The sequence below is a fragment of the Aspergillus lucknowensis genome (assembly GCF_044049455.1).
Source record: "Aspergillus lucknowensis strain CBS 449.75 chromosome Unknown BJX67scaffold_54, whole genome shotgun sequence".
Taxonomy (NCBI): domain Eukaryota; kingdom Fungi; phylum Ascomycota; class Eurotiomycetes; order Eurotiales; family Aspergillaceae; genus Aspergillus; species Aspergillus lucknowensis.
The window spans coordinates 163,103-184,990 of record NW_027263598.1 but is presented as its reverse complement, the minus strand read 5'-3'; the positions used below and the strand labels follow the sequence as shown (position 1 = coordinate 184,990).

General features: G+C 53.9%; 8 protein-coding genes across 8 annotated transcripts; 4 read left to right on the top strand and 4 right to left on the bottom strand.

The window, feature by feature from the left end:
- Positions 1 to 2,493: 2,493 nt before the first annotated feature.
- BJX67DRAFT_364340 (uncharacterized protein) lies at positions 2,494 to 2,962 on the bottom strand. Its single transcript, XM_071030174.1, has 2 exons — positions 2,703 to 2,962; positions 2,494 to 2,614 (listed from the first exon to the last, which is right to left on the bottom strand). The coding sequence occupies exons 1-2, from the start codon at positions 2,816 to 2,818 to the stop codon at positions 2,503 to 2,505; spliced, it is 228 nt and encodes a 75-aa protein (XP_070882262.1). The 5' UTR covers positions 2,819 to 2,962; the 3' UTR covers positions 2,494 to 2,502.
- A 1,838-nt stretch (positions 2,963 to 4,800) lies between these two features.
- BJX67DRAFT_384897 (uncharacterized protein) lies at positions 4,801 to 5,565 on the bottom strand (the record flags this gene model as incomplete). The annotated part of the gene is made up of 1 exon (XM_071033746.1): positions 4,801 to 5,565. One exon carries the CDS (start codon positions 5,563 to 5,565, stop codon positions 4,801 to 4,803), a length of 765 nt encoding a protein of 254 aa, XP_070882261.1.
- A 1,185-nt stretch (positions 5,566 to 6,750) lies between these two features.
- Positions 6,751 to 7,839, bottom strand: BJX67DRAFT_374734 (uncharacterized protein; the record flags this gene model as incomplete). Its single annotated transcript, XM_071031590.1, has 2 exons — positions 6,751 to 7,396; positions 7,505 to 7,839. 2 exons carry the CDS (start codon positions 7,837 to 7,839, stop codon positions 6,751 to 6,753), a joined length of 981 nt encoding a protein of 326 aa, XP_070882260.1.
- A 490-nt stretch (positions 7,840 to 8,329) lies between these two features.
- BJX67DRAFT_364334 (glycoside hydrolase family 16 protein) lies at positions 8,330 to 9,802 on the top strand. Its single transcript, XM_071030173.1, has 3 exons — positions 8,330 to 8,991; positions 9,047 to 9,489; positions 9,552 to 9,802. The coding sequence occupies exons 1-3, from the start codon at positions 8,655 to 8,657 to the stop codon at positions 9,651 to 9,653; spliced, it is 882 nt and encodes a 293-aa protein (XP_070882259.1). The 5' UTR covers positions 8,330 to 8,654; the 3' UTR covers positions 9,654 to 9,802.
- Positions 9,803 to 9,882: 80 nt separating this feature from the next.
- BJX67DRAFT_384894 (uncharacterized protein) lies at positions 9,883 to 11,089 on the top strand (the record flags this gene model as incomplete). The annotated part of the gene is made up of 3 exons (XM_071033745.1): positions 9,883 to 10,110; positions 10,210 to 10,550; positions 10,627 to 11,089. 3 exons carry the CDS (start codon positions 9,883 to 9,885, stop codon positions 11,087 to 11,089), a joined length of 1,032 nt encoding a protein of 343 aa, XP_070882258.1.
- Positions 11,090 to 11,699: 610 nt separating this feature from the next.
- On the bottom strand, positions 11,700 to 16,214 carry BJX67DRAFT_265412 (putative nicotinamide nucleotide transhydrogenase). The gene is made up of 13 exons (XM_071026425.1): positions 15,600 to 16,214; positions 15,001 to 15,544; positions 14,536 to 14,953; positions 14,370 to 14,487; positions 13,399 to 14,316; positions 13,180 to 13,350; positions 12,881 to 13,135; positions 12,700 to 12,833; positions 12,504 to 12,653; positions 12,293 to 12,461; positions 12,057 to 12,245; positions 11,932 to 12,006; positions 11,700 to 11,885 (listed from the first exon to the last, which is right to left on the bottom strand). Exons 1-13 carry the CDS (start codon positions 15,694 to 15,696, stop codon positions 11,854 to 11,856), a joined length of 3,270 nt encoding a protein of 1,089 aa, XP_070882257.1. The 5' UTR covers positions 15,697 to 16,214; the 3' UTR covers positions 11,700 to 11,853.
- Positions 16,215 to 17,447: 1,233 nt separating this feature from the next.
- BJX67DRAFT_384892 (putative amino acid permease) lies at positions 17,448 to 19,631 on the top strand (the record flags this gene model as incomplete). The annotated part of the gene is made up of 10 exons (XM_071033744.1): positions 17,448 to 17,549; positions 17,597 to 17,617; positions 17,668 to 17,716; positions 17,769 to 17,844; positions 17,897 to 18,122; positions 18,176 to 18,296; positions 18,355 to 18,698; positions 18,753 to 18,875; positions 18,941 to 19,343; positions 19,432 to 19,631. The coding sequence occupies 10 exons, from the start codon at positions 17,448 to 17,450 to the stop codon at positions 19,629 to 19,631; spliced, it is 1,665 nt and encodes a 554-aa protein (XP_070882256.1).
- A 444-nt stretch (positions 19,632 to 20,075) lies between these two features.
- BJX67DRAFT_364319 (epoxide hydrolase family protein) lies at positions 20,076 to 21,783 on the top strand. Its single transcript, XM_071030172.1, has 3 exons — positions 20,076 to 20,845; positions 20,907 to 21,096; positions 21,168 to 21,783. Exons 1-3 carry the CDS (start codon positions 20,188 to 20,190, stop codon positions 21,505 to 21,507), a joined length of 1,188 nt encoding a protein of 395 aa, XP_070882255.1. The 5' UTR covers positions 20,076 to 20,187; the 3' UTR covers positions 21,508 to 21,783.
- The last annotated feature ends 105 nt before the right edge of the window (positions 21,784 to 21,888 follow it).

Below are 21,888 nucleotides of genomic sequence, written 5' to 3'. Positions count from 1 at the left end.
CAGATCTTCGTTGCTCTTTTTTGCTTCGGGTTATTCGACGTTCATTCTCAAACGGATAAGCCTTTTCTGAGCACCCAAAACCTCTGCTATATCCTACATATAGAAAACACTGGTGGTGTGCTTCTTCGGCGGTCTGTGGCTCCCAAAGTCAAGGACGCGTCGAGTTTCTGTCACCCCATCCAGTGTGACAAGATCTTGAGTTCATACCGAGAATAGTTCGGATTGGCAACTACGCGAGGCGCACGCATCGAGGCATAGTAGAACGGCGTATCTGGTGTGTACTACTTCCATATTATCCCCGTTTGATACATCGTTGTCAATATACTGATGCGTCGACAGCCCAGCGCCCACGATTTCCTGCGTTGGGCTGCAAGCAGCGAGACATTACATTGATACGAGTATAAAAAAAAATTTCAGCTGCGTTATGGACGTCACAATCTGTTTCGCTGCCCCGAGCGTACTAATATTCCGCTGCCAGGCACGCCCTGACGAGCGAGGGCGGATTTGGCTCCCGAATGTCCCGGGGTGTGCTCGCTGCTGTCGGATGACCCTCCTATACATGTAATTCCCGTCTGTCGCCCAACGGCTTGACCGGTTGGAAATGATTGGCCTTCTGATTGGGACAATGACTGGGACGTCCATTGTTGATATCTGTACCGAAGATTGGGCTTCTGTTATCTGCGCTACCCGTCTGGGTAACAGGATGCGCAGGGTGGCGGTGCCAGAATCAGGATCTCACTGAGGTAGTTTACGGAGGCCTGAAAGAGTGCATAGTTGCAACTGAGGTCATCAACGGGCAGACAGTTCACGTTCTCACCTGGGAGCATACAATTTGGGGTGGCGGTGCCACAATCGCCAGGAGATATGGGATATGTCTCGTGGGCGGCTGCGAAGTGAGCGTGTTTCGAGGCTCTCCGTGCTGCAGTTACCAGTGTGTAACTCGTCAACACCGCATCAAGGCTGCGCCAAACAGCATTGTACCGACTTTCGTGGCTGACGAGTGTATCATCTATGATAACATGCGCGGTAGCACACGGTAGGGCTCGTGCACAGCGTGGGATGAATCTCTGTTCTGATGTATGGGGCCAAACCAGGCCACCAGACGACTCCTGCCGAGCACTTCTATTGCCCGCCGACCCTGGGCTTTTTACGTGGCGCTGAGGTCAATATCGGAGATACATGCCTCGCTTGAAGTGAAAAGGAGGGCGTCAGGAGACGGAAGCAACGAATCTGACTTCAAGCCTGGGAGGTGAGATAGAGGGACTTGGGTCCCGGTTTTTCATGGGTTGCCATTTCTTGCACACTTCTCGAACCAATATACTACACCACATTTCGGTCTCCTCAAACACACGCCCCCAAAACAACCAAAACATGGTTTACCAAAGGCGCATTATGGGCATCTCATACGTTCCCTTCTCGATCGAGGATGCGCCGCTCGCGAATCTGAACGTCGTACACCCCGCAGTCATGCAGATGATCCAGGTCTTGCTTGATCTCGGGTTGTGGGAAAGCTTCTGACTGGATGCGCTCGTGGAGCGTCAGGTTCTGCGAGATTGTGCCATGGTATGAACGGATATTTGCACCAAACTGGATGCTTGCCGAGAAGATCTCCTGGTGGACTTCTCCAGAGTCCATCTTAACTCGTTCCCGTCCGTCCGCGACGACAATGGTAGTCGTCGCTACCTGCTCTGGGGTGACGTTGAAGTCGGCATCCTCCAAATGCCAGATACGTAAAGGTTTTTGGTACGCGGACCCAGCCAGGCTCAAACACCGGATAGAATAGACGCTTCCAGTGACTCAAGGCTCTCCAAGTACGTGGGAGATATAATACCGATGTTCACCTATCAGGGTACCTTACCCTAGTACATTGTTGTACCGCTCCCAGCCAAAGGGAATGAGGCGCTGGGACTGCTGTGTCACACAAAAGACTAGCAGGAGTCTTTCGATTCCTATATTTCCCCTTTATAATTGGTGACAAGTCAATCGCTGTCAAACAAGCAAGTATCCTTGTCCACTCCATACGAAGCTGCTAACATCATCCTCTTGCCTGGAGGTTCAAACCGGCCGCCCTCGTATGTAAACGCCATTCTCATCGCAAGCCGAGGGGCGACTGTGGGTTCCACATTACAAAGGATATTACGTTCTCTGCGGAGAAGAATATGCCGCGGACGCTTCATGGCTGATAGCCAAATATGCCGACAAAAAAAGAGCCGAGAACCTGCCGTCCGACAGACTAGTGTTCGGAATTGTGGCTGTCTCTCAAATCTTCCAACACCCGTCATCCGTCCAATGCCAAAACCAACCAAGAAGACGTACAAGTTCCAGGAGACTTCGTCTCCTGATCACGGAGTTCATGCCTACTTCGCGAGTACACGACTGTCTCACCTATCAGGCTCGACTGCAATACTGCGTCGAGCAAACGCCCGGATACACGTCAGAAGATGAACTATGCCGTCTGCGGGATGCGGCCTTCGCAGATAAGGGCGGGCGCAGGCCAGGTTTTCACGACATGTGCTGGTATGCCATGTACCGCCCTGCAATTACACGGCCGTGCCGCATGTCTCTTATGTTACCTCTTTGGAGGTTCACGCCTCCAGAGGAGGCCGCCCTTGATGTAAGTACACTGCCCTAGCCTGCCCACGCGCTCGCCCTCAACTCTCTCCCCCTCTGATCCAGACTACGGTGCTGACACGATGTAACAGGACAAAATGACTTTAACGGCTGCAATATATGGTCTCAAATTCGCCAAACAGGCACCACTTTGGAAGGAACACCGCGCTACACCACAGAGATAAATGGGACCCAGGATAAATACCATGAAGCAGCCAAGTTCTGCATCCCATTTTCTTGCTGCAAAAGTAACACCAAGATGCTATGGTTTAGTACCCTTCCAGATCGGCTCCGGCCTACCCTTCGACTCTTCGGCATGAAGGATGAGAGAGATATCATCCCCCGCCTCCGCCTCCTCTCCGTCGGCCAACGAGGCCGGTTCCTTGGGATCCTCGTTGATATTCTCGACGGACATCTTTAGCTTCCCGGAGCGGAAGCAGGAGGTAGACACGATCACCTTCGCGAATATATCGGCCAATCAGGTATGGGTGAATCACGATCGTGTTCACCTTACGAATAGGCTTGGGATATATAAGGTTGTCCACCCCCCCAGGAATCTTGTCCTCCAGGTTCGCTCATTCTCATCTGTGGAGTGCTCCTCATCTTTTACCCGTACGAGCTCCTTTCTTCTCCTCTCAGCAACATCTCCCGCCTGCTCTGTCACTCTTCAATTCTCTCCAACGTCTCCCGGTCCCGCTGTACGGACCCCTTTTCTCTCGTCTTGTTATAGTGACGGATTCCACTAGCCTCCTGCCCTTCTGATCAGTCCAGAACAAATGCACGGTTCGCGGCTCCGACTACTAAGAGGATGTGTCCACTATCTCCGAACTGGAACTACAAGGAAGACGGTATTACCGTGCGAGCCCGAATCCAGGGAGAACCTGTCGACCGCAGGCTCATCTTCGAAATCACTTACCGCGACTCGAAAGATATGGAGAAAAACAGAACTGCAACTCTGATTCTCGACAACAACAAACACGTTGTTGATACAAAGTCCATAGCTATGTGGTCTCTTTTGACGCAGGTTTGTTCCGATCGATTACCCCTCAAAGGCGACCCAGGTCTTGAGGATCGACTCGATGTATGCTGCGATTGTGCAAGCTGGTACTGGACGTGCAGGTCCTAGTAAAAGTGAAAGAGACGAAAGTACCCACCAAAAACGGAACCCATGGTATCTCAGGTTCTCCTCCGTACCAACCTGCAGGACGCGAGCGTTTAAGAACATTCGATGTGTGTTTTGTGATCTGGGCAAATTGAGTCGAGTAGATCGTCCTTATAAGACTTGGGCCGGTGACATGACCTCTGTCGAGCACAACGACGAACCGATAAAATGGTTGTATCAACGGACATTGACAACGCCGTCGACCCGTTGATAGAAAACAGGTTTTCTCACTTACCACCCGACCAAATGGCTCGACAATCGATATCTCTTCGTCAAGGACCGTTTCGAAGCCGGTGAGATCGAATTCTCACACGTAGACGGAACCCGGAACCCAGCCGATGGACTCACCAAGCCACTGGATCTGGGACAGTCTGAGGTCTTCGTGAGATCGCTGAACCTCCAGGAAGTCGACTTACGGGCCGATTTCCTCTTGTTTCCTATAGAAGGTGACGGGCATAAGGGTTTTCCGCGCTTTTTATCCCGTCCCCCACACCCCAACACCAGACATGTATCTCGACTACCGGATTAGGAAAGGTCGCTGGCTTCAGGCCGGCGAGTCGCCTCCGGGGGTGTGTCGGAGGTCTCGGTTAGGCGACTCGCCGAGGTCATGTGACCCCACAACCTCTCGAGGAGGCCGACACACATAGCAGCTAGCAATGCAAGCGACATTCGTTCTGGCCAACAGGTAACGGCAATATCCTGCATCTGCTGTTCCTCTAATCAAGGTTATGGCTCTCCGTGTGTATCTGTTTGAGAATCCAACACGAAATACCTGCAGCCATAGTATCATAGGTCTTGCAATGGACTTGGATTCAGCCCATGACACGCCACAACTTTATTCTTAATAACATAAAAATGATGAGTTTAATTTAAACTAATTATTGTAATATATGGATATAAAGTTCTAATATAACCTAAAGTCCTCCGTCTAGAACATCATGAGGGGGTATAGAGGGCCAGCGTCGGGTTGCCAAAGGCCCAAAGGTTAGGGTTAATTTGATTATAAGACCGTACTTCGAATACTGCTGCTATAGCACCTGGCAAGTCCCCGGAGATGCCAGTCGTGTCTGCGCAATTCCCAAGCCGAGCAACAGCAAGATTCCGACAACTTCGAGCACGACCAACCCAACAACAATCCACCGGAGTATCAGTCTCCCTCTGGGAATCAGAAGACGAGATTTCCTTAACCCCAGAAACTGAGAGAGTGAGAGCTGTCCTGACTCGTCCTGACTCGGTATTATTCCCTGCTCATCTTCCGCTTGCTGCTGTTGGAGAGGTGAGATCCGATCCCCATCATCTCTCCCCTGCTTCTGCTCCTCCTCCTCACCTCGTGAAACCGCATCCGCAACCGGAACCACCTCAGGCGTCCGTAAGTGATCCTCAACACTACAAAACACAGTCACAAGAATGAATGTCGCTGTCAATGCCAGCCCCGCCGAGCCAAGAAGCTGGCCACCCGCGTACTGGACCGCGACATTCAGCAGCAGAAACCCAGTGACGATCATGACGCCGGTAATGGCGAACTGGACTTGGAGAAACTGGTGCTTCCCTGTCTCGATAACGGCGGTGTCCGGGCGGTTGTGCAGAGCCACGAATATCGAGAAGACGGAGATGGGACACATGAGGAAGAATTGGGAGGCAAAGGCCATGAGGGTGCGGACGCGGCTGCCGTCGCAGGTTTCCGGGAGAGAAAACTGGGTTTGGAGCGTGACTGCGCCGGCGAATGTGGAGAGGAGGATGAGGACCGTGGAGAGGTCCGTGTAGGACTTTTTGTTGGGTTTGATGGTTGTCATTTCTCCAAGTAAGTTATCTCATCCAATGAATTCGAGGATTTGATCACTGAGAAGAGGCTCGACCTGACATGACAAGAAGCTCGCAATTCATCTCTTCAGCTTTGGATGCCCTCGTGTCGGAATCGCTTGTGTTGCTTGGGTGATGCCCTGCGAACGAGATTAGCATCAAGTGCCTCTGATTGGGCGACTTGATGATGCAAATTACTAGCCAAGAACTTGAATATCAACCCACGCTGAAAATACGATCGACGGCGGAAGGATCGAGGAAAGCCCAAGCCACTGAGCCTTTGGCGCCAGGCAGCGATGCCTCAGACATGACACTGAATGGGCCTTGCTTGGTGGTGCAGCGGTTGTGGAAGCGGGTTCGCTGATGATCCGTCGGATCCTCGTCGTCGAGCTGATGACGAGGCTGGATATTGCGACTAAAAAAGCAAAAAGCGCCGTGCGGCTGAATTCGAGCTGCCCCTCACGACAAGCGGGAGAATTTCCTGGAGGGAGAGCAACTTCTCTAGGGCATACCAGCGACGTGCACGGGTAGGCGGCTATCTTGAACAATCTTGGAGTATAACTGCAAACTGGGTCAGCGATTTCTCATCATGAAACCCGAGGAACAGAGCTTGATGAGTCCATTCCCTGCTTGGAGGATGCCAAATTACTACGAACACAAGACCATGTGGACTTTGCATCAAACGCCAACAACCTGGCTATCAGTTTAGCAGCCGAATTTCACCGAACCCAGGATGTCACGTATCTCGACCGCGCGATCGAAAAATCGAAACAGGCCACCGAGGCAACTGCCACAAGAGGGGCTTTTGAAAGCAGTGGATTTTTTGCGAACCTGGGATTCTATCGAACTCGATACTTGCTCCTGAAGGAGCCGAAGGACTGAGAAGCCGCTGCTGAGTATAGCTTGCCGGGTTGGCAGTTCGAGATAGGACCTCCCATTGACCGAGTCTGGGCAGCTTCCAATGCCATCCAGTAGCTAGAGGAGATTCAAGAATGCACGTCGACTTGCGTTGGGGTTCTAATTGGCGTATGAAAAGTCTGTCCTTTATACTGTATCAGATGCTCGGGCACTATCTTTGCAGAAGTCATATTCTAACCGTATACATTATATATAGAGCAACACACAGCCTCGCCTCCTGTAAACGTATCGAACAATTCGTGAGACAAACCCATGACACTTCACCTCGTCGGCAGCTCGACAGGAACCTGCAGCCCCTTCCCATCCATCTCGTTCAGGCCGGTCGTACTGGCCATCTCGACGGGAATCTTGACATCCCGTGGAGCCGCCTCTTCAAGAGGCACATTCGCCCCCTTTGCCCTGCGTCTCCGAAAGAACGCAAACCATGCAGCAAACCCTACCAGCGCACACCCAGCGACGCCAGCGCCGACTCCAATCCCCGCCATGGCACCCGTACTCAGTCCCCCGTCGTCAATGCCCGGCGCAGGAGACGCACTCGGACTCGGACTCGTCATCGCACCCGGCCCACACCCCCCATACTCACTCTGGCACCCAACGCCGCAATAGCTGCTATTCCCACCGCAGAACCCCTTCCCCGAGCAGCAGTCCCCCCACTGGCTGCCCGTGCAGATCGCCAGAACCCCCGAGTTCGGCCCGCAGTTCCCGTCCACGGAGATGGCACCCCAGGGCGTCGTGGCCGAGTCGCAGTGCCCGTACTCCGGTTGACAGCCCGCGCCGCAGTACGTCGAGGCATTCCGGCCGCAGAAGCCGTCGTGCGAGCAGCAGTCGCCGTGGGAGGAGCCGAGGCAGGTGGCGAAGACGGCGGAGTTGGCGCCGCAGTTGCCGTCGAGGGAGATGTTTTCGGGGCTAGGTGTTGATGAAGACGAAGTCGACGTCGAAGACGAGGTTGAATTTGGGTCTGGGGTTGTATCCTCGTCCTTATCCTCGTCCTCGCCATCGCCATCGCCATTGCACTTCCCAAACGCCCCCTGACACCCCTCCCCACAGTACGTCGCGTTCCCGCCACAGTATCCCGAACCGGAGCAGCAATCGCCCCATTCACTCCCGAGACAGGTTACATTGAGGTCGCTGGCCTTTCGTGCGCGGTCACCGCACGTCCCCGTCGTGCTCACAGAGAGGTCGCTCGCGTCATTGCACGTCCCAAACTCCTTCTGGCAGCCCACGCCGCAGTAGAGCGACGAGCTCCCGCAGAACCCCTTCTCCGAGCAGCAGTCGCCGAACTCGGAGTTGAGACAGGTTGCGTGGGTGTCTGAGTTAGCGCCGCAGTTGCCGTCTGTGCTTGTGGGCATGGCTGTGGTTGCGACGTCGGATTCAATAGGTTGGGGCGTAAGCGTCGTCGACTTGTGGAGAGAGATGTCGGGAGACAGGAGATGTCAGACGCAGCGAAGAGGAAATGGAAATGAGAGCTAGTAGTAAACAGTTACCTCAATGGAATTAATCGGCCCTTGACCGTCTCGACGAGCAGACCCTGAAGGAGTCAGGAGTCAGCGTCAGCGTGAGCGTGAGCGCAGAACTGCACATCCAAAAATAAAAAGAACAACATCCCCCCCCCAAGACCCTTTTTCTTTCCGCAGGCAGAGGCTGTGAGCTTTTCGGCTCAGATCCAGCCCTTCAGGCCCCTGCGCTTAACCCTCTCAGGCTGGGAGTATGAGCCCGCCGCTAGCCCGCAGCCAGTCCTGGCATCGATCGTCCAACGCACCGGCTCTTAGGGCCGGGAGCCCCCATTGCGCAGCTGGAATGGCGACGGCCCTCATTGGCCTGGCCGTAAGCTGCTTTCTGCAGTGCCAGCCACGGCGTTTAACGCCGAGGAAGCAAATTGGGTCGATTGTCGTCGGGCCGGCTTGCCTTGAAATGTAAGCAGGATTCAGGTGTCCTCAAGCTCTGGGCTTTTCGCTTGACCAGGAGGTGTCGGTCTTGATTTGGGTTGGATTTCGAATCCTGGTTCCATTGAGTCAGAGTTCCAACACTGGCGCGGCAGCGGGCGTTTCGCCTGCCGGATAGCGAGTGTCAGGCGTGCAATGGGGCTGTGACGAGACGCTTGAATAAATATTATACCCCCAGAGCCTCCAACGCTTGAACCCTTCTACAGACAGAATAAATCACCATGAATTCTCTGCTTAAGATCGCCGTCCTTGCGGCCGTCGTGGCCGCCCAGTGCACGGACAGTTGCCCTCCCAGCCACGCGACGGAGGGTGCCTCGCCTGCGACATATGCGCATCGCATCTTCCACGATTTCCGCAATCTGGATGAGACGGGGAGTCTCTATCAGGGAGAGCCGGCTAACATCACGACGGACGCGGAGAGCGCCGCCGCCCCCGTGCAGGAGGGATACCTCACCTCAGACGCCTTCGTCAGGGACTGGGGGATCCAGACGTGGGGATCGCCAGTGAGCGAGGACAGCCCGGTCCGGAAGCAGTACAGTAACCAGAATGTGTACATCCGTGAGTGCTCTGTCTCTCCGAAGGAGGAAGAGGAACAACCAGCTGACATGTACAGAAACCACGGACGACAGCACACACCTCGTCCTCCGCGCCTACAGAAACGACGACTTCATCTCCGCCGCCGAGCTCGACACGAAGCTCTCCAACATCCTGCACGCCTCGATCCGCCTGCGCGCGCGCGTCCACGGCGACCCGGGCGCTTGCGCGGGGTTCTTCACGTACTTCGACAACAAGAACGAGAGCGACATCGAGATCCTGACGCGCGATCCGACAGACCATCTCCGGTACACGAACCAGCCTGGTGTCGACGACGAGGGGAACGAGATCCCCGAGGCGTCGTCGGACGTCGTGATGCCCGGCGGCGCGGTGTGGACAGAGTGGAATGAGCACCGGCTGGATTGGACGGAGGGGCTGAGCCTGTGGTATTTGAATGGCGCGGAGGTCGTGAGGAAGACGTATTCGGTTCCGACGGAGCCGAGCTCGGTGATTTTGAATCTGGTAAGTCTTCTTCCATGGTTTGGTTCTCTTTGCGGATTATCGCGGACCCGCTAACTGGACAGTGGGGGGATGGGGGCTCGTGGTCGGGAGAGATGGAGGTGGGCGCTGCGGCGTATCTCGAGATCGAGTGGATTGAGATTTTGTACAATACGTCGGATGCATAGATCTTTGAAGTGTAACATTGTCCCTCTTGCAAAGTGAGCCTCGGCCTCGTCGATGATCGTGAATCTGCCTGTCGAGCGTTGCGCACAGCCTGCCGAGGAAACAAATTCCGCCTCGTATCGCAGCGTCAATCGCAATCAGCCAGCGCAGATCGTCTCATCCTCTTTAAATAAACTCAAAAATCCAGACTCAAACCCGAGATCGATCGATCGATCGATCCCTGCCACCGACATGCCGCAATACCAGCACATCGCCGCAGCTCCGCGCCGCACGCGATGGTTCAAGCGCTTCCAGGCCCTCGAGACAAACATCCTCCTCGTCCTCTTCTTCATCCTCTTCGCCGTCTTCGCTGTTCTGTCGGGGATCTTCTACCAGACCGTCAGCTGGTCGGATCCGCGTCTGCTGCGCCCGCCGTACCACCCGGATATCTGGCTCGGGACGCAACTGCCTCTCTTCACTGTATGTCCACGCTGTTCCCGCCCTAAATCTGTAATCTGTATACATGAAGAGCTCGAGGAGTATGTCGATCTGACATGGATTATTTTGCTTCACGGCTAGGGCTGCGCCGCCCTCGGCTGGACAATCCTCACCTGCTACCCGCAGGTCCGGACATGGCACCGCTCAAAGTACTGGTGGCTCATCCAGTCCGTGTTTCGCGTCGCGGTCGGTGTCCTCCTCTGTGCGTCCCTGGGCATCCAGGCGCAATATATGCCGACCCCGCTGGGGTCGTGCGAGAACGCAGATCGATGGCCCGACGAAGATGACGCTGCTGTCCCGCCCGGGACGCCGACGGCCTGGGAGATTATGCGTCCGCCGCGGATCCGGACTGCGGGGAAGGTTAGGGCCGTGCAGGCGTGTGGGTTCTTCTTGCATGTTTGGAGGTTTGAGATTGCGCTTGGGTGCGTTGGCTGATGCACTTTCACTGTTACCTGTGCGAGAGAGATGCTGATATCGGATGGCTGCGCCACGATGTAGGATCATCCTGTTTCTCAGCGCGGCGATTGCATTAGTGATGTGGTGGATCTTCGACGACGTCTCTGAAGAGATGGGCTTCCATCTGCAGGAGACGGGGTATATCAGTCGTCTGCTGGCGCCGCCACTTCGGTACTGGATTGCCTCCTCACGGCGGAAATCCCAACAGAATATGAAGACAACAGCCGCAGGATCTAGGAGTCGCAGTCGCAGGAGTATATTCCCCTTTCTCGCACGCAGCAAAGGCAAGGCCTACGACTCCCTCGGACCTAGCTCTTCCCCTGCGATGCAGATGGAAGATATCAAAGACATAGACACGGACACAAGCACAAGCACAAGCACAAGCACACCAACACAATGCGACTGCGACGTCGCCGAAAAACCCTTCCGGTGCTGGGGGTGCGGGATGGATATGTGTCGGGTACGCTGCATCCCCCCCTCCCCAGACAGACATGCATTGTTCTAAGGTTAATCGTGAGCAGACCTGCCGAGTCGTAACATCCCGCCGAAGACCCCAACCCCAACCGCAACCGCAACCGCAAGGCCAACCCCAAGGCCAATCCCAGCACAGCGAATGCCGTATCGCATGCAGCGACTGCTTCTACCGGCGCTGCTGCAAGACGACGAAGGTCCATTCGTGGTTCCGGCCGCTCGTGTGCACCAAGCACGGCAACTGGAAGAATCTTGGGGTTGGCGCTGGTGGTGGTAGTGGTGATGGTGGTGAGGATGGGGAGGGTGCGGTCCTGATGGATTTGTGTCGGGATAATTGTGCGAAGATGGATTCGGGCGGGTTGTTTGCGGTTAGGAGGCTGAGGCAACGGGGGGTATATGAAGGTGAGAAGGGTTCTTTTGCAGATTGCGTGGAGTGTGCGTATTGTGGTGTGCGGTGTCGTCGCATGTATTGGTGGCTTTGTCCCTATTGTGATAGGATGTGTACGGATCAAGTTCATGACACGAGATAGATAGAGTATGAGTATCTAGATTTTTAATTGACTAGAGAATTTGCTGATATAGTGACGATATTCCTGAAAATGACTTCTGTGAAGGATTCCCAAGGACTCCTGTATCTCTGGTGGGCGGATAACAGATCCACTGTCTGACCTTTCATCTACGGCAAAGCAGAGAGCAGATTTATAATTTATGTATATGGACTATCTCGGTGTATCAAACAAATGCAGAGACTATCTCGTGTATCAAATGACGGAACGGAATCTCAATATCGAATGCAGTCTACTTGCGCGCCTCGAGGTTCGCTTTGATGGCTGCATACTGTCAGAATGTTCAGAGCACCCATTCACGAGAACTTACCGTCGCACGACGCTTTGGCATCTCCGAAAAGCATCCTTGTACCCGGCATGTAGAACATCGGGTTGGGCACGTCAGCTACGACACTAGGTTAGCGCCGTCCGACAACACACTCCTGCCAGACATACCGTATCCACTCGACATGCCGCGCTTCATGACAATCACTTCCTTGCTCTTCCACGCTTGCAGCACGGGCATTCCCGAAATCGGGGAGTCGGGTTCTAGCGCGATTGGGTTCACTGTGTCGTTGGCGCCGATAACCAGCGTCACGTCTGTGTCGGCAAAGTCGTCGTTGATCTCATCCATTTCCAACACAACTGAACCTGTCAGTAGATCTACAGAGTCGTGAGATTCGCTCACTTACTGTCGTAAGGCACCGAAGCTTCTGCAAGCAAAACATTACACTGGCCAGGCATGCGCCCAGCGACGGGATGGATAGCAAAGCGAACGTTTACGCCTTTCGCGCGCAGCATGTGTGTTATCTCGGCGAGGGCGTACTGCGCCTTTGCAACTGCCATGCCGTATCCGACAATCTAAAGAATGAGCAACGAACGTTATAAGGGCGTTGCACTTACAATGATGACACTTTCTGCGTTCGCCAACGCGTCAACAGTCTCCTCAATACTCGTCTGCGTTACCTCCCCCTCTATCTTCTTCTGCGCTTGCTGCGGCGCCGCAATTCCGCCGAACAGTACATTCGTCAGAGACCGGTTCATGGCAACGCACTACACAGGTCAGCGCCTGTATACCGGGACATGAATGCAGACTTACCATGATATATGACAAAATAGACCCGCTAACTCCGATCAAAGATCCTACACTAGTAAGAAGTGGGTTGTTCAGCATCAGGCCTTCCGCAACCAGGGCGAAACCAGAATATGCATTGAGAACGGTAATCACAACCGCTAAACACCATTAGCTAGATTGTGAAGGAAAGGGGTTCGATTCTTACGCATATCAGCCCCGCCAATAGCGGCTGTCGTGGTGTAGCCTTTGACGAAACTGAGGACAGTGTTTGCTCCTAGGCATGTAGCGGCAATAACAGGGTTAGCTGGCGCCATGGTAACGAACGCGCCCATTGTTGCTACGTTTGTTCCTAGTAAGGTCGAGTTGAGTAGGTGGCGTCCGGGAAGGATCAAGGGCCGCGAGGAAATGCGGCCCGCAAGTTTTAGGAAAGCTACGATGGAGCCGGTGAAGGTCACACCACCTTATAAATCAGCACAGAATTACCTATCGTGGCAGAAGACATACCGATGAGAACGCCGAGATAAGCTGTCACCATGTGCAGTGTCGAGATATGGCTTATATCGGCTAACACGCTCCCCACGCTGGTTAGTACCGCCGCAAGACCGACAACTGAATGCAGCGCAGCAACAGTTTGAGGGAGCCCGGTCGGTGTAATACGGCGTCCGATCAAAGCGCCTGTGACTAGTTAGAGGGTTCGCAAATGGCACTCCAAAAAGTACTTACCGACAACGGCGCCGACACTGGCAACACCAGCAAACTGGGTCAAAACTTCAGTGGAGAAACCCACAGCCGCCAGGGAAGCCAGAATACCGGCAAGAACACCGAGTATCCCAAGTATATTTCCTCGCCTGGCGGTTTGCTGGGAAGCGAGCCCAGAGATCGAGCTAATGCACAGAATACTGCTCACAAGATACCCAGCCTGCACTATTCCCGCCATGCCGGTGCTAGCGGCCGCAAGAAACCCACCACCAAACACGACAGCTGGAATGGCATAGAGCCAGGGGTATTCAGGAGGATCCGTAGGGCGCTTGAACATGTCCAGCATTCGCTTCGTAATCACGAAACCACCCGATACGTTCATAAATGCAAGTAAAACAGATGCTGCACCAAAGAACTCCGGAATCGTTGTCGGGGTATAACCTCCACCCATGATGAAGAAACCCCCAATTCCAACCATGCCGGAAATTGCATTGGTAACGCTCATTAGCGGCGAGTGTAGTGCCGGTGCGACACCCCAGACTGCACGGTATCCAACAAGACCGGCAAGGCCAAATGTGAGCATGTTACTCATGAAAACGGGGCCGGTAGCTTTGCCGAGAGCAAGAGCCGTTCCCATGCCGACGGTGGTAGTTGCTACTTCACGGCTGACCTTCTGCCATGGGGTTAATGCCAATTCCGCCTTTTCTGTTGACGGTGCGGCCGCCGCTTCGGTCTTAGCTGGAGTCGGTGGTGGTGCGGGACGGGGCGCTGGGGGTAGGACTTCTCCATCACGCACGACAATAGAGCCGCGCACAACTTCGTCATTCAGATCAATGCCGAAAGACTTCTCCTGTGGAGCCATGGAGAGGAGAAACTTTGTAATGTTGTTCGAGTACAGCGTTGACGACTGAGTCGGTAACCGCGAGGGAAAATCAGTGTATCCTATCATGGTCAGCCCAAAACTCAGGTATATTCAGAATCTTGGAAATTTTTACCAATCACGGTCACGTCGTTGTAGGTCGTCAGTTGACCAGGTACTGTAGCTTCGCAATTTCCGCCCGCTTCAGCAGCCAGGTCAACAATCACAGATCCCGGTTTCATCGCGGCAATCATCTATACTACGTCAGCCCGTTGCTTTCCTTTAAGTGGCGCTATGTTTACCTCCTTCGTTATAAGTTTCGGCGCAGGCTTGCCCGGAATGAGGGCAGTAGTGATAACGATGTCCACTTCCCGGCATTGCTCCAGAAAGAGTTTCATTTCAGCCTCGATAAACTCTTTGGACATTTCCTTCGCATAGCCTCCCTGGCCAGAGCCATCTTCTTGGATATCAACTTCGATGAATTCTGCTCCAAGAGACTGGACTTGTTCACGAACCGCTGGTCTAGTGTCGAATCCACGCACAATTGCGCCTAAACGACGAGCGGAAGCGATAGCACTCAAACCGGCGACACCGGCTCCAATGACGAGAACCTTGCTCGGAGGTATCTTTCCAGCAGCGGTGACTTGACCAGTTAAGAAACGACCGAAATGGTTCGAGGCTTCCAGAACAGCTTTGTATCCGGCAATGTTGGCCATCGAGCTTTGTGTCTGTCAGAACAAGAACACATGATGAGGAGGAAGAAGTACCTTAAAGCATCAAACACCTGGGCACGAGAGATTCTTGGGACCATATCCATAGCAAATGCGCTTACACCGCGGGAGGCTATTTTGTCCACGAGAGGTTTGTTTTGGGCCGGGTAGAGGAACGAAATGACAGTGCTTCCCTGGCTCAGCGCCTCGACTTCGTTGAAAGCACCGTCCTGTTGGGGGCCGCGGACCTTCAGAATGATATTGCTCTGGGACCATACAGTAGCTTGATCGACCAGGGTCGCTCCCGCCTTCTCATAAGCCTCATCGAGCAGTTGAGCCGCTTCTCCGGCCCCACGCTCAACCAGCACGCGCGAGAAACCTTTCTTCAGCAACAGGGCGACGTTCTGAGGTGTAATGGCAACCCGACGTTCATTTGGAAAAATCTCACGAGGGACTCCTATCGTCAGAGAGGAATACGGGACAACGGGAATCGGAGACGGCGGGGAGGAGCTGGTGGCGTATGTTCTAAGTTTCGAAAGATAGGGCCGAAATAGATCATGGCCCTGGTACTTGGGACGAAAGATCGGCTGGAGGTGGTTGACTTTCAGAAATGTAGTTAGCACAGCTAAACAGAATCTTAAGGACTCGATACTCACAGGACTGTTTCAGTGAGAGGTATGATCCGCCTGGGAAGGCTCTGAAGGCCACTTGACACGGCCCCAGAGCCGACCGCAGGGAAACTGATGCACGCATCTTGCGTTCAGTCAAAGAATGTCACCAGCGGGCTGGCGACAGGGCTCATTCCAGGGGTGAAAGTCAAGGAAAGAGAACGCTCAACTCATCCAGAGTGGGTGGTCTGAATCAGGAGAGGGGAAGGCAACGCCGAGATTGTATAAGAGGGGAAAGACTTGGGTCGCATGAGCTTTGATCTCAGGAGAGGAACTAGTGGGAGGCTATGTGTGGAGGAAGAGAGGGGAACAGAGTCTTGTGGGGATATCACCGGCACAACCGCAGGGGATAAATACAACACATTCTTCCATGAGTCTCCGGCTGGGACGGACAATCGCCGGGGAGATCAGGCAATAACTCCATGGGTTCAGGTTGAATCGATGAAACGGTGCCGCTCACAATGCGACCAAGCGCCAGGGCAGCCACGCGAGGGGAAAGGCGCGCGGGGGCGTCAACTGGAAAGCGGAGATCAACGCTCGGAAGGAGAAGAATCCAGGAGGATCCTGCGGCTCCACCGTAAAGCAAAGAAAAGGCGCCGATTATTGCACGGCAACTCGGTTGAGCGTAAGAGAAGAGGCTCGATGCATCAGCCGACGGTGCAGAGGCTATGATCTCATGGGGTCATCGAGATGAACCTGGCGAGAGCTGCCCAGTGGTTTTACCCCACGGCCCGATCAGGTGACGCTGGAGTTTCCTGGATTGCCTGGGTGGCTGCGGTTGTGTTACCAATTCAGCAGTAAGCCTTCAAGTCTTCGAGAAGAAAAAAAGATAGTTGGCGATGCATGTGAAGCTCTCTGGATCCACTACCACAGCTAAAGTGACAGCTTAATCTCGCCCCCGGAGTTGGCTCCCATCTCCAGACTGTGCTCCACCACGACGATTTGACGCCTTGTCGCCTCAGGCTGCAAAACAGCGTGATCAACCATTCTTTGTCGTTCGTTCGACGCTCTCATTCAGAAAGCTCACGAGAATCGAGAAAACTTCTAGACCTGACCCGCTCAACTCTTCACTTCATCTGTCACGCCTCCGGACTTGGAGGTGATGGCCCCGGCTCAAAGTTTTCAGTGGGGTAACCTGATGGAGGGACTGTCTGTTCCTGACCCTTGCTGCGGATCCGACTCTTTGCGATTCGTGCAGCGAGCGGAATCTCTCTGCAATTGATGATTCCTGTCCCTCAATAACCTTGCTCTCCCAAAGAGAATAAAATTCTTACGAAGCACAGCGATCGGAATAATTCCTCGACAATCGCCATCTGCTTGCCCTGTCCACCAACAAGTTCCGGCTGTGGTGCCTCTCCTCCCTGCTAAGCTCCCGGCTCTGACCCACGGGAGCGCAATCCGCCCATTCGCAGCCTCCGATTGGGATTTTCGGGAGGACTTGGCTGTGAGGTGGATGCGCCAGACGGATGTTCTGGCTGTGCATTTCATTTTTGCGGAAGAGACATCTCCGATCATCTTATCCATCAGCATCAAGGGACCACGAGAACTTCCAAGGTTCCCCATCTCAAATTCTGCTTTCTGAAAGGCTGGCGCTGAAAGGGCCTAACTGCTCTCAGTTAGACGCACCCGCTTCTTTCCATCACCGGGCGCCTTGGTGGGGTTGGCTTGACATCGTGCTTCTATCATCAAACTCAATCAAGGCGCGTGAATTTTTTTTTTTTTCCTTCGCTCTTGTCTGTCCGATTCTGAGGCCACTTCTCTGGCGTCCTCTTTCCGCTCCGTCGCTTCGCTTCAACCTGCGATCAAGGGGATTCGTCTTCGTCCGCACCCGACGTCATGGCTCAGCGGCTTCATCAACATGAGCAGCTCATTGAGCAAGACCCTCTCGGGGAAGAAACCAGGAGTCAAACGGAATCCCAAGACGATGCGGCTCTGCTGGTAAGGCCTCAACTCGGGCGCAGATGATAAATTCTAACTGTTTTTAGAGGACAATGGGCTATAAGCCAGTAAGCAATCAAATGTACTTAATCGGACTGAACTCATGCGTCGCGGACAGGTCTTACATCGGACATATTCGTTCTTTGAGAACTTTGCGACCACATTCGGTAGGATCACCAATGTATACAATGTCACCCCTCTTCTAACATGCCATCGCAGCTGCTTTATACTTCATCGGTGGCGTGCGCGTCACGTTCAGTACTGGTATCGCAGCCGGGGGGAATCTGGCCTACTGGTTCGACCCTCGCACGACCCGACTCTGAAACAAAAGTATCTAACGGGAGCAGGACGAGCTACATAGTCACTGTGGTTTTCACTTTCATCTCCGCGGCGGTGATCGCGGAGGTCTGCTCCGCGTCGCCCTCCGCAGGCTCAATCTATCTCTGGGCAGCTGAGGCCGGTGGGCCGAAATTTGGAAGACTCTTTGGCTTCATCGTCGCTTGGTGGTCTACCACTGCGTGGACTACTTTCTGCGCGAGCAACACCCAGGCTGCTACAAACTATATGCTATCAGTGAGTGTTCGCCATCTCCCACATTATGACGCGCGCGCTCATCTCTCATACAGGAATTAACCGTGTTCAATGTCGACTTTCCCAAAGACGTATCCGATGTCAAGTTTCGCGCGGTACAATGGATCGTCACCGAAGTTCTCCTTGCCCTCGCTGCGCTCTTGAATTTCATGCCCCGTACGGTGTCTATCCTAATATCTATGCCGGCCGTTCCCTCGGTACTAACTTCCGGTAGCCAAATATTTTAGATATGTGTTCTGGTTTTCCGCGTGTGTCGTCATGTTGGACTTCTTTCTCAACGTAATATGGCTTCCGATTGGAGCCAACAACACTTGGGGCTTCCGAACCGCTGAAGAGGCCTTCATGTCCACCTACAACGGCACTGGTGCGCCCCCAGGCTGGAACTGGTGTCTTTCCTACCTAGCCACTGCGGGTATTCTGATCGGATTCGATGCCTCTGGTCACGTTGCAGAGGAAACGAAACACGCGTCGGTGACGGCGGCACGCGGAATCTTCTGGAGTACGGTTGCAAGCGGAATTGGCGGGCTCGCAAGCATCATTTTGTTTCTCTTCTGTGCGGTATGCCTCGAAGCTCTCGGAAGCGTGTTACCCCTTTTATTGACAGGCTTCTAGCCCACACCCGATGTTCTCTTCTCCTTCGGTGCTCCTCAGCCCTTCGTGCCACTCTACGCTGTCGTCCTCGGCAAGGGTGGACACATCTTTATGAACATAATCTGCATCTCCGCCCTATGGCTCGTATGTTTCACAACCCTCTGTTTTATAGCCTGATGGACAGTCACTAACCCTGCCACCCACTTTAGAATACAGCAGTCGCAATAGTAGCTGCTTCTCGCCTCGTCTTCGCCGTGGCCCGTGACGGCGTCCTCCCTTTCTCCTCCTGGGTCTCTGCCGTGCACAACGGCCAGCCCCGAAACGCTGTCATTGTTGTCTGGACAGTTGCCTCCGTGGTCACATGCACGCTTCTCCCTTCCGACGTGGCGTTCACCTCCCTCGTTTCGGCAGCTGGCGTCCCCAGTGCCGCTGCGTACGGTCTCATCTGTCTTGCCCGCCTGTTTTGTACCCCCAAGCGGTTCCCCAAGCCTGCGTGGAGTCTGGGGAGGCTCAGCAAGCCGTTCCAAGTCATCGGTGTTTTCTGGAACGGGTGGGTTGTGGCCGTGTTGTTCTCTCCGTACGCATTCCCGGTTACCGGGGAGAATCTAAACTGTATGTCCTCTTTCCCTACCCTCTGGACCGACCTTGTTGTGACTGTTTTCACTCTCGTCGAGCTGGGCTAATAACATTTCCGCCTCAGACGCACCCATCATCATGTCATCCGTGACTATTTTCGCCCTAGTCTCATACTTTGTGATGCCCGAGGACGCCTGGCTCCCGAGGAACCGGATCTCCAAATTCGTGGACAGTAAAGGCGTTGTCAGCGAGACGGTGGAAGAAGTCGGCAACAGGTCTCAACCAGCCGAGCAGTCGGCCCACGAACCCCAGAATCGGTCTTAGGCTCCGGGTGATTTTGTTCCTGTGGCGCTATCGTGATGAATAGCATCACAAGTAGACCACCCAGAGACAACAGGAATAGACTCATGCTGCACGAGTACAGATATGGGAAGAATAGACTCAAATAGAATAATATGGCATTGCCTTTCTTTCCACATACGGGTTTGCCATATTGTTGATTTAAGGTTGTATAGGATTTGGGAGAGTTCCGCAGCCTTGGTGCCCACGATCACGTGGGATACAATGGTCTACCCACCATCCACCTACCATCCACCCACCCTCTAGGCCAGGTCTGTGTCCATGATTTTGTAAACTCTATGATGTTGTCGATGGAAAGTTGGCGCCCCAAGTTCGCAAGGCGCAGTCTAACCGCTCTGAGATTAGGGCTTCGGACTGACCATGCATGTCAGCTCGAACGATCCAGCGTGTTCCAGTGCCATCTACGAGAGTCGATTGGTGAGTCAGAGAGACATCCATGGATATCAGCGGATATATCAGGAGCAATGGAAAGCGTCAAACTCGTTACGCTCCACTCTCAACATACACTTGACCTTTCAGCATGGCCGCGTTCAACACCCTTCCCAGGGACATCCCCAACAGACCTCAACCATTCACCCTCCATGTCCCGGAGTCCGACTTCGATGACTTCAAAGCCCTCATCAGACTCTCCAAAATCGGCCCCAAAACGTGGTGGAACCAACACACCGACGACGGCCGCTTCGGCATCTCACGCGACTGGCTCGCCCGCGCAAAAGAAACCTGGCTGTCCCCGGAATCCTTCAACTGGCGCACCCACGAAGCCCACATAAACAGCTTCCCAAATTACAAGGTCTCCCTCATTGACCCCGAAGCTGGGACCGTGAACATCCACTTCGCAGCGCTGTTCTCGAAGCGCGCGGACGCGATCCCGATCCTGTTCTTGCACGGGTACCCCGGTTCCTTCATGGAGTTCCTGCCTATGATGCACCTGCTACGCGAGAAGTATACGCCAGAGACCCTGCCGTACCATGTTATCGTGCCCTCGCTGCCGGATTATGGGCTCTCTGGCGGAGCGAGTACAGACGTGGAGATGACGCTTGACCGCGCGGCGCGGATCATGAACCAGCTGATGCTCGATCTCGGGTTTGGGTATGGATATATTGCGCAGGGCGGCGATTTGGGGAGCATGCTTGCAAGGATTATATCTGCTGAATATGACTCATGCAAGGCTTTTCACAGTATGTATCCATCCCTTCCTCACGATCCTTGAAGATGGCCAGATGCTAATAAAAGTGGTAGTTAACATGCACACGCTCAACCCAAGTGAGACACCGGGTTCCCTCGAGGACCTCACGCCCGAGGAAAAGAACCACATGGAGTGGAGCACCAAATGGCGCGAGACGGGCCTCGCGTACGCGCTCGAGCACGGAACCCGGCCGTCCACTGTCGGTCTGGCCATCTCGTCGAGTCCACTGGCCTTGTTAGCATGGTACGTCTGCCTCCTTCCCTGTATTCCCACAGATCACAGCTAAGCTAACAGATAACGTAACTACTGTATAGGATCGGCGAAAAACATATCGAATGGACCGACCCACGCCACCCACTCCCGCTGGATACAATCCTCGCGATGACGACGCTCTACTGGTTCACATCGACCCTCCCGCGCGCCCTTTACCACGCCACGCTCGTCCTGAACCTGACCGGACCCAAGCCCTCTCCGATTCCGACCTCGAAGGAGAAGCCGATGGGGTACTCTGTTTTCCCGTACGATCTGGCTTTTTTGCCGAGGGTCTGGGCGGAGAGGATTCACCCGAATTTGGCGTTTTGGAGGAGGCATGATGTTGTAAGTTCCTGTCTGTTCCTTGCTGTTTGTGTTTGTATTTGCTTCAGTTACAGCTAACGTTTTCTTTGTTTAGGGAGGGCATTTTGCGGGTCTTGAGCAGCCGAAGCTGTTTTTGGAGGATGTTGAAGAGTTTGCTGGGAGGGTTGGGTCCCTTTTCAGAGAGGGTTAGGGTATGGCAAGGTAACAAGGTGCCCGAGGGAGAATTCCTGATATTGAGAGTGAATCGAGTGGTTTGAGCTAAGGACTTCTATCTTTACGGCGGAGGCTGCGATGTCCAGAGAGGGGTTCGCGTTTTCGATTGGATACCAAATTGCCAGTGCTGTCATTACCTAAGTCTGTTTCCCATATTTACTGAGTTATTCAGATGCAGCAACGCTGCCTGATAAGTATTGTCAGAGGCTGATTCACTGACTTCTTCGAGTGTTTAGTGTGTTGAGC

Coding starts and splice junctions, on each gene's coding strand:
- BJX67DRAFT_364319 (XM_071030172.1), top strand. CDS start 20,188: ATGGCCGCGTTCAACACCCTTCCCAGGGACATCCCCAACAGACCTCAA. Junction 20,846..20,906: donor CTCATGCAAGGCTTTTCACA/GTATGTATCCAT, acceptor TAAAAGTGGTAG/TTAACATGCACACGCTCAAC. Junction 21,097..21,167: donor CCACTGGCCTTGTTAGCATG/GTACGTCTGCCT, acceptor ACTACTGTATAG/GATCGGCGAAAAACATATCG.
- BJX67DRAFT_265412 (XM_071026425.1), bottom strand. CDS start 15,696: ATGCGTGCATCAGTTTCCCTGCGGTCGGCTCTGGGGCCGTGTCAAGTG. Junction 14,954..15,000: donor CAGGTGTTTGATGCTTTAAG/GTACTTCTTCCT, acceptor ACAGACACAAAG/CTCGATGGCCAACATTGCCG. Junction 14,317..14,369: donor CAACGACGTGACCGTGATTG/GTAAAAATTTCC, acceptor TGACCATGATAG/GATACACTGATTTTCCCTCG.
- BJX67DRAFT_364340 (XM_071030174.1), bottom strand. CDS start 2,818: ATGGTATTTATCCTGGGTCCCATTTATCTCTGTGGTGTAGCGCGGTGT. Junction 2,615..2,702: donor GCCGTTAAAGTCATTTTGTC/CTGTTACATCGT, acceptor CAGTGTACTTAC/ATCAAGGGCGGCCTCCTCTG.
- BJX67DRAFT_364334 (XM_071030173.1), top strand. CDS start 8,655: ATGAATTCTCTGCTTAAGATCGCCGTCCTTGCGGCCGTCGTGGCCGCC. Junction 8,992..9,046: donor TAACCAGAATGTGTACATCC/GTGAGTGCTCTG, acceptor TGACATGTACAG/AAACCACGGACGACAGCACA. Junction 9,490..9,551: donor GCTCGGTGATTTTGAATCTG/GTAAGTCTTCTT, acceptor CTAACTGGACAG/TGGGGGGATGGGGGCTCGTG.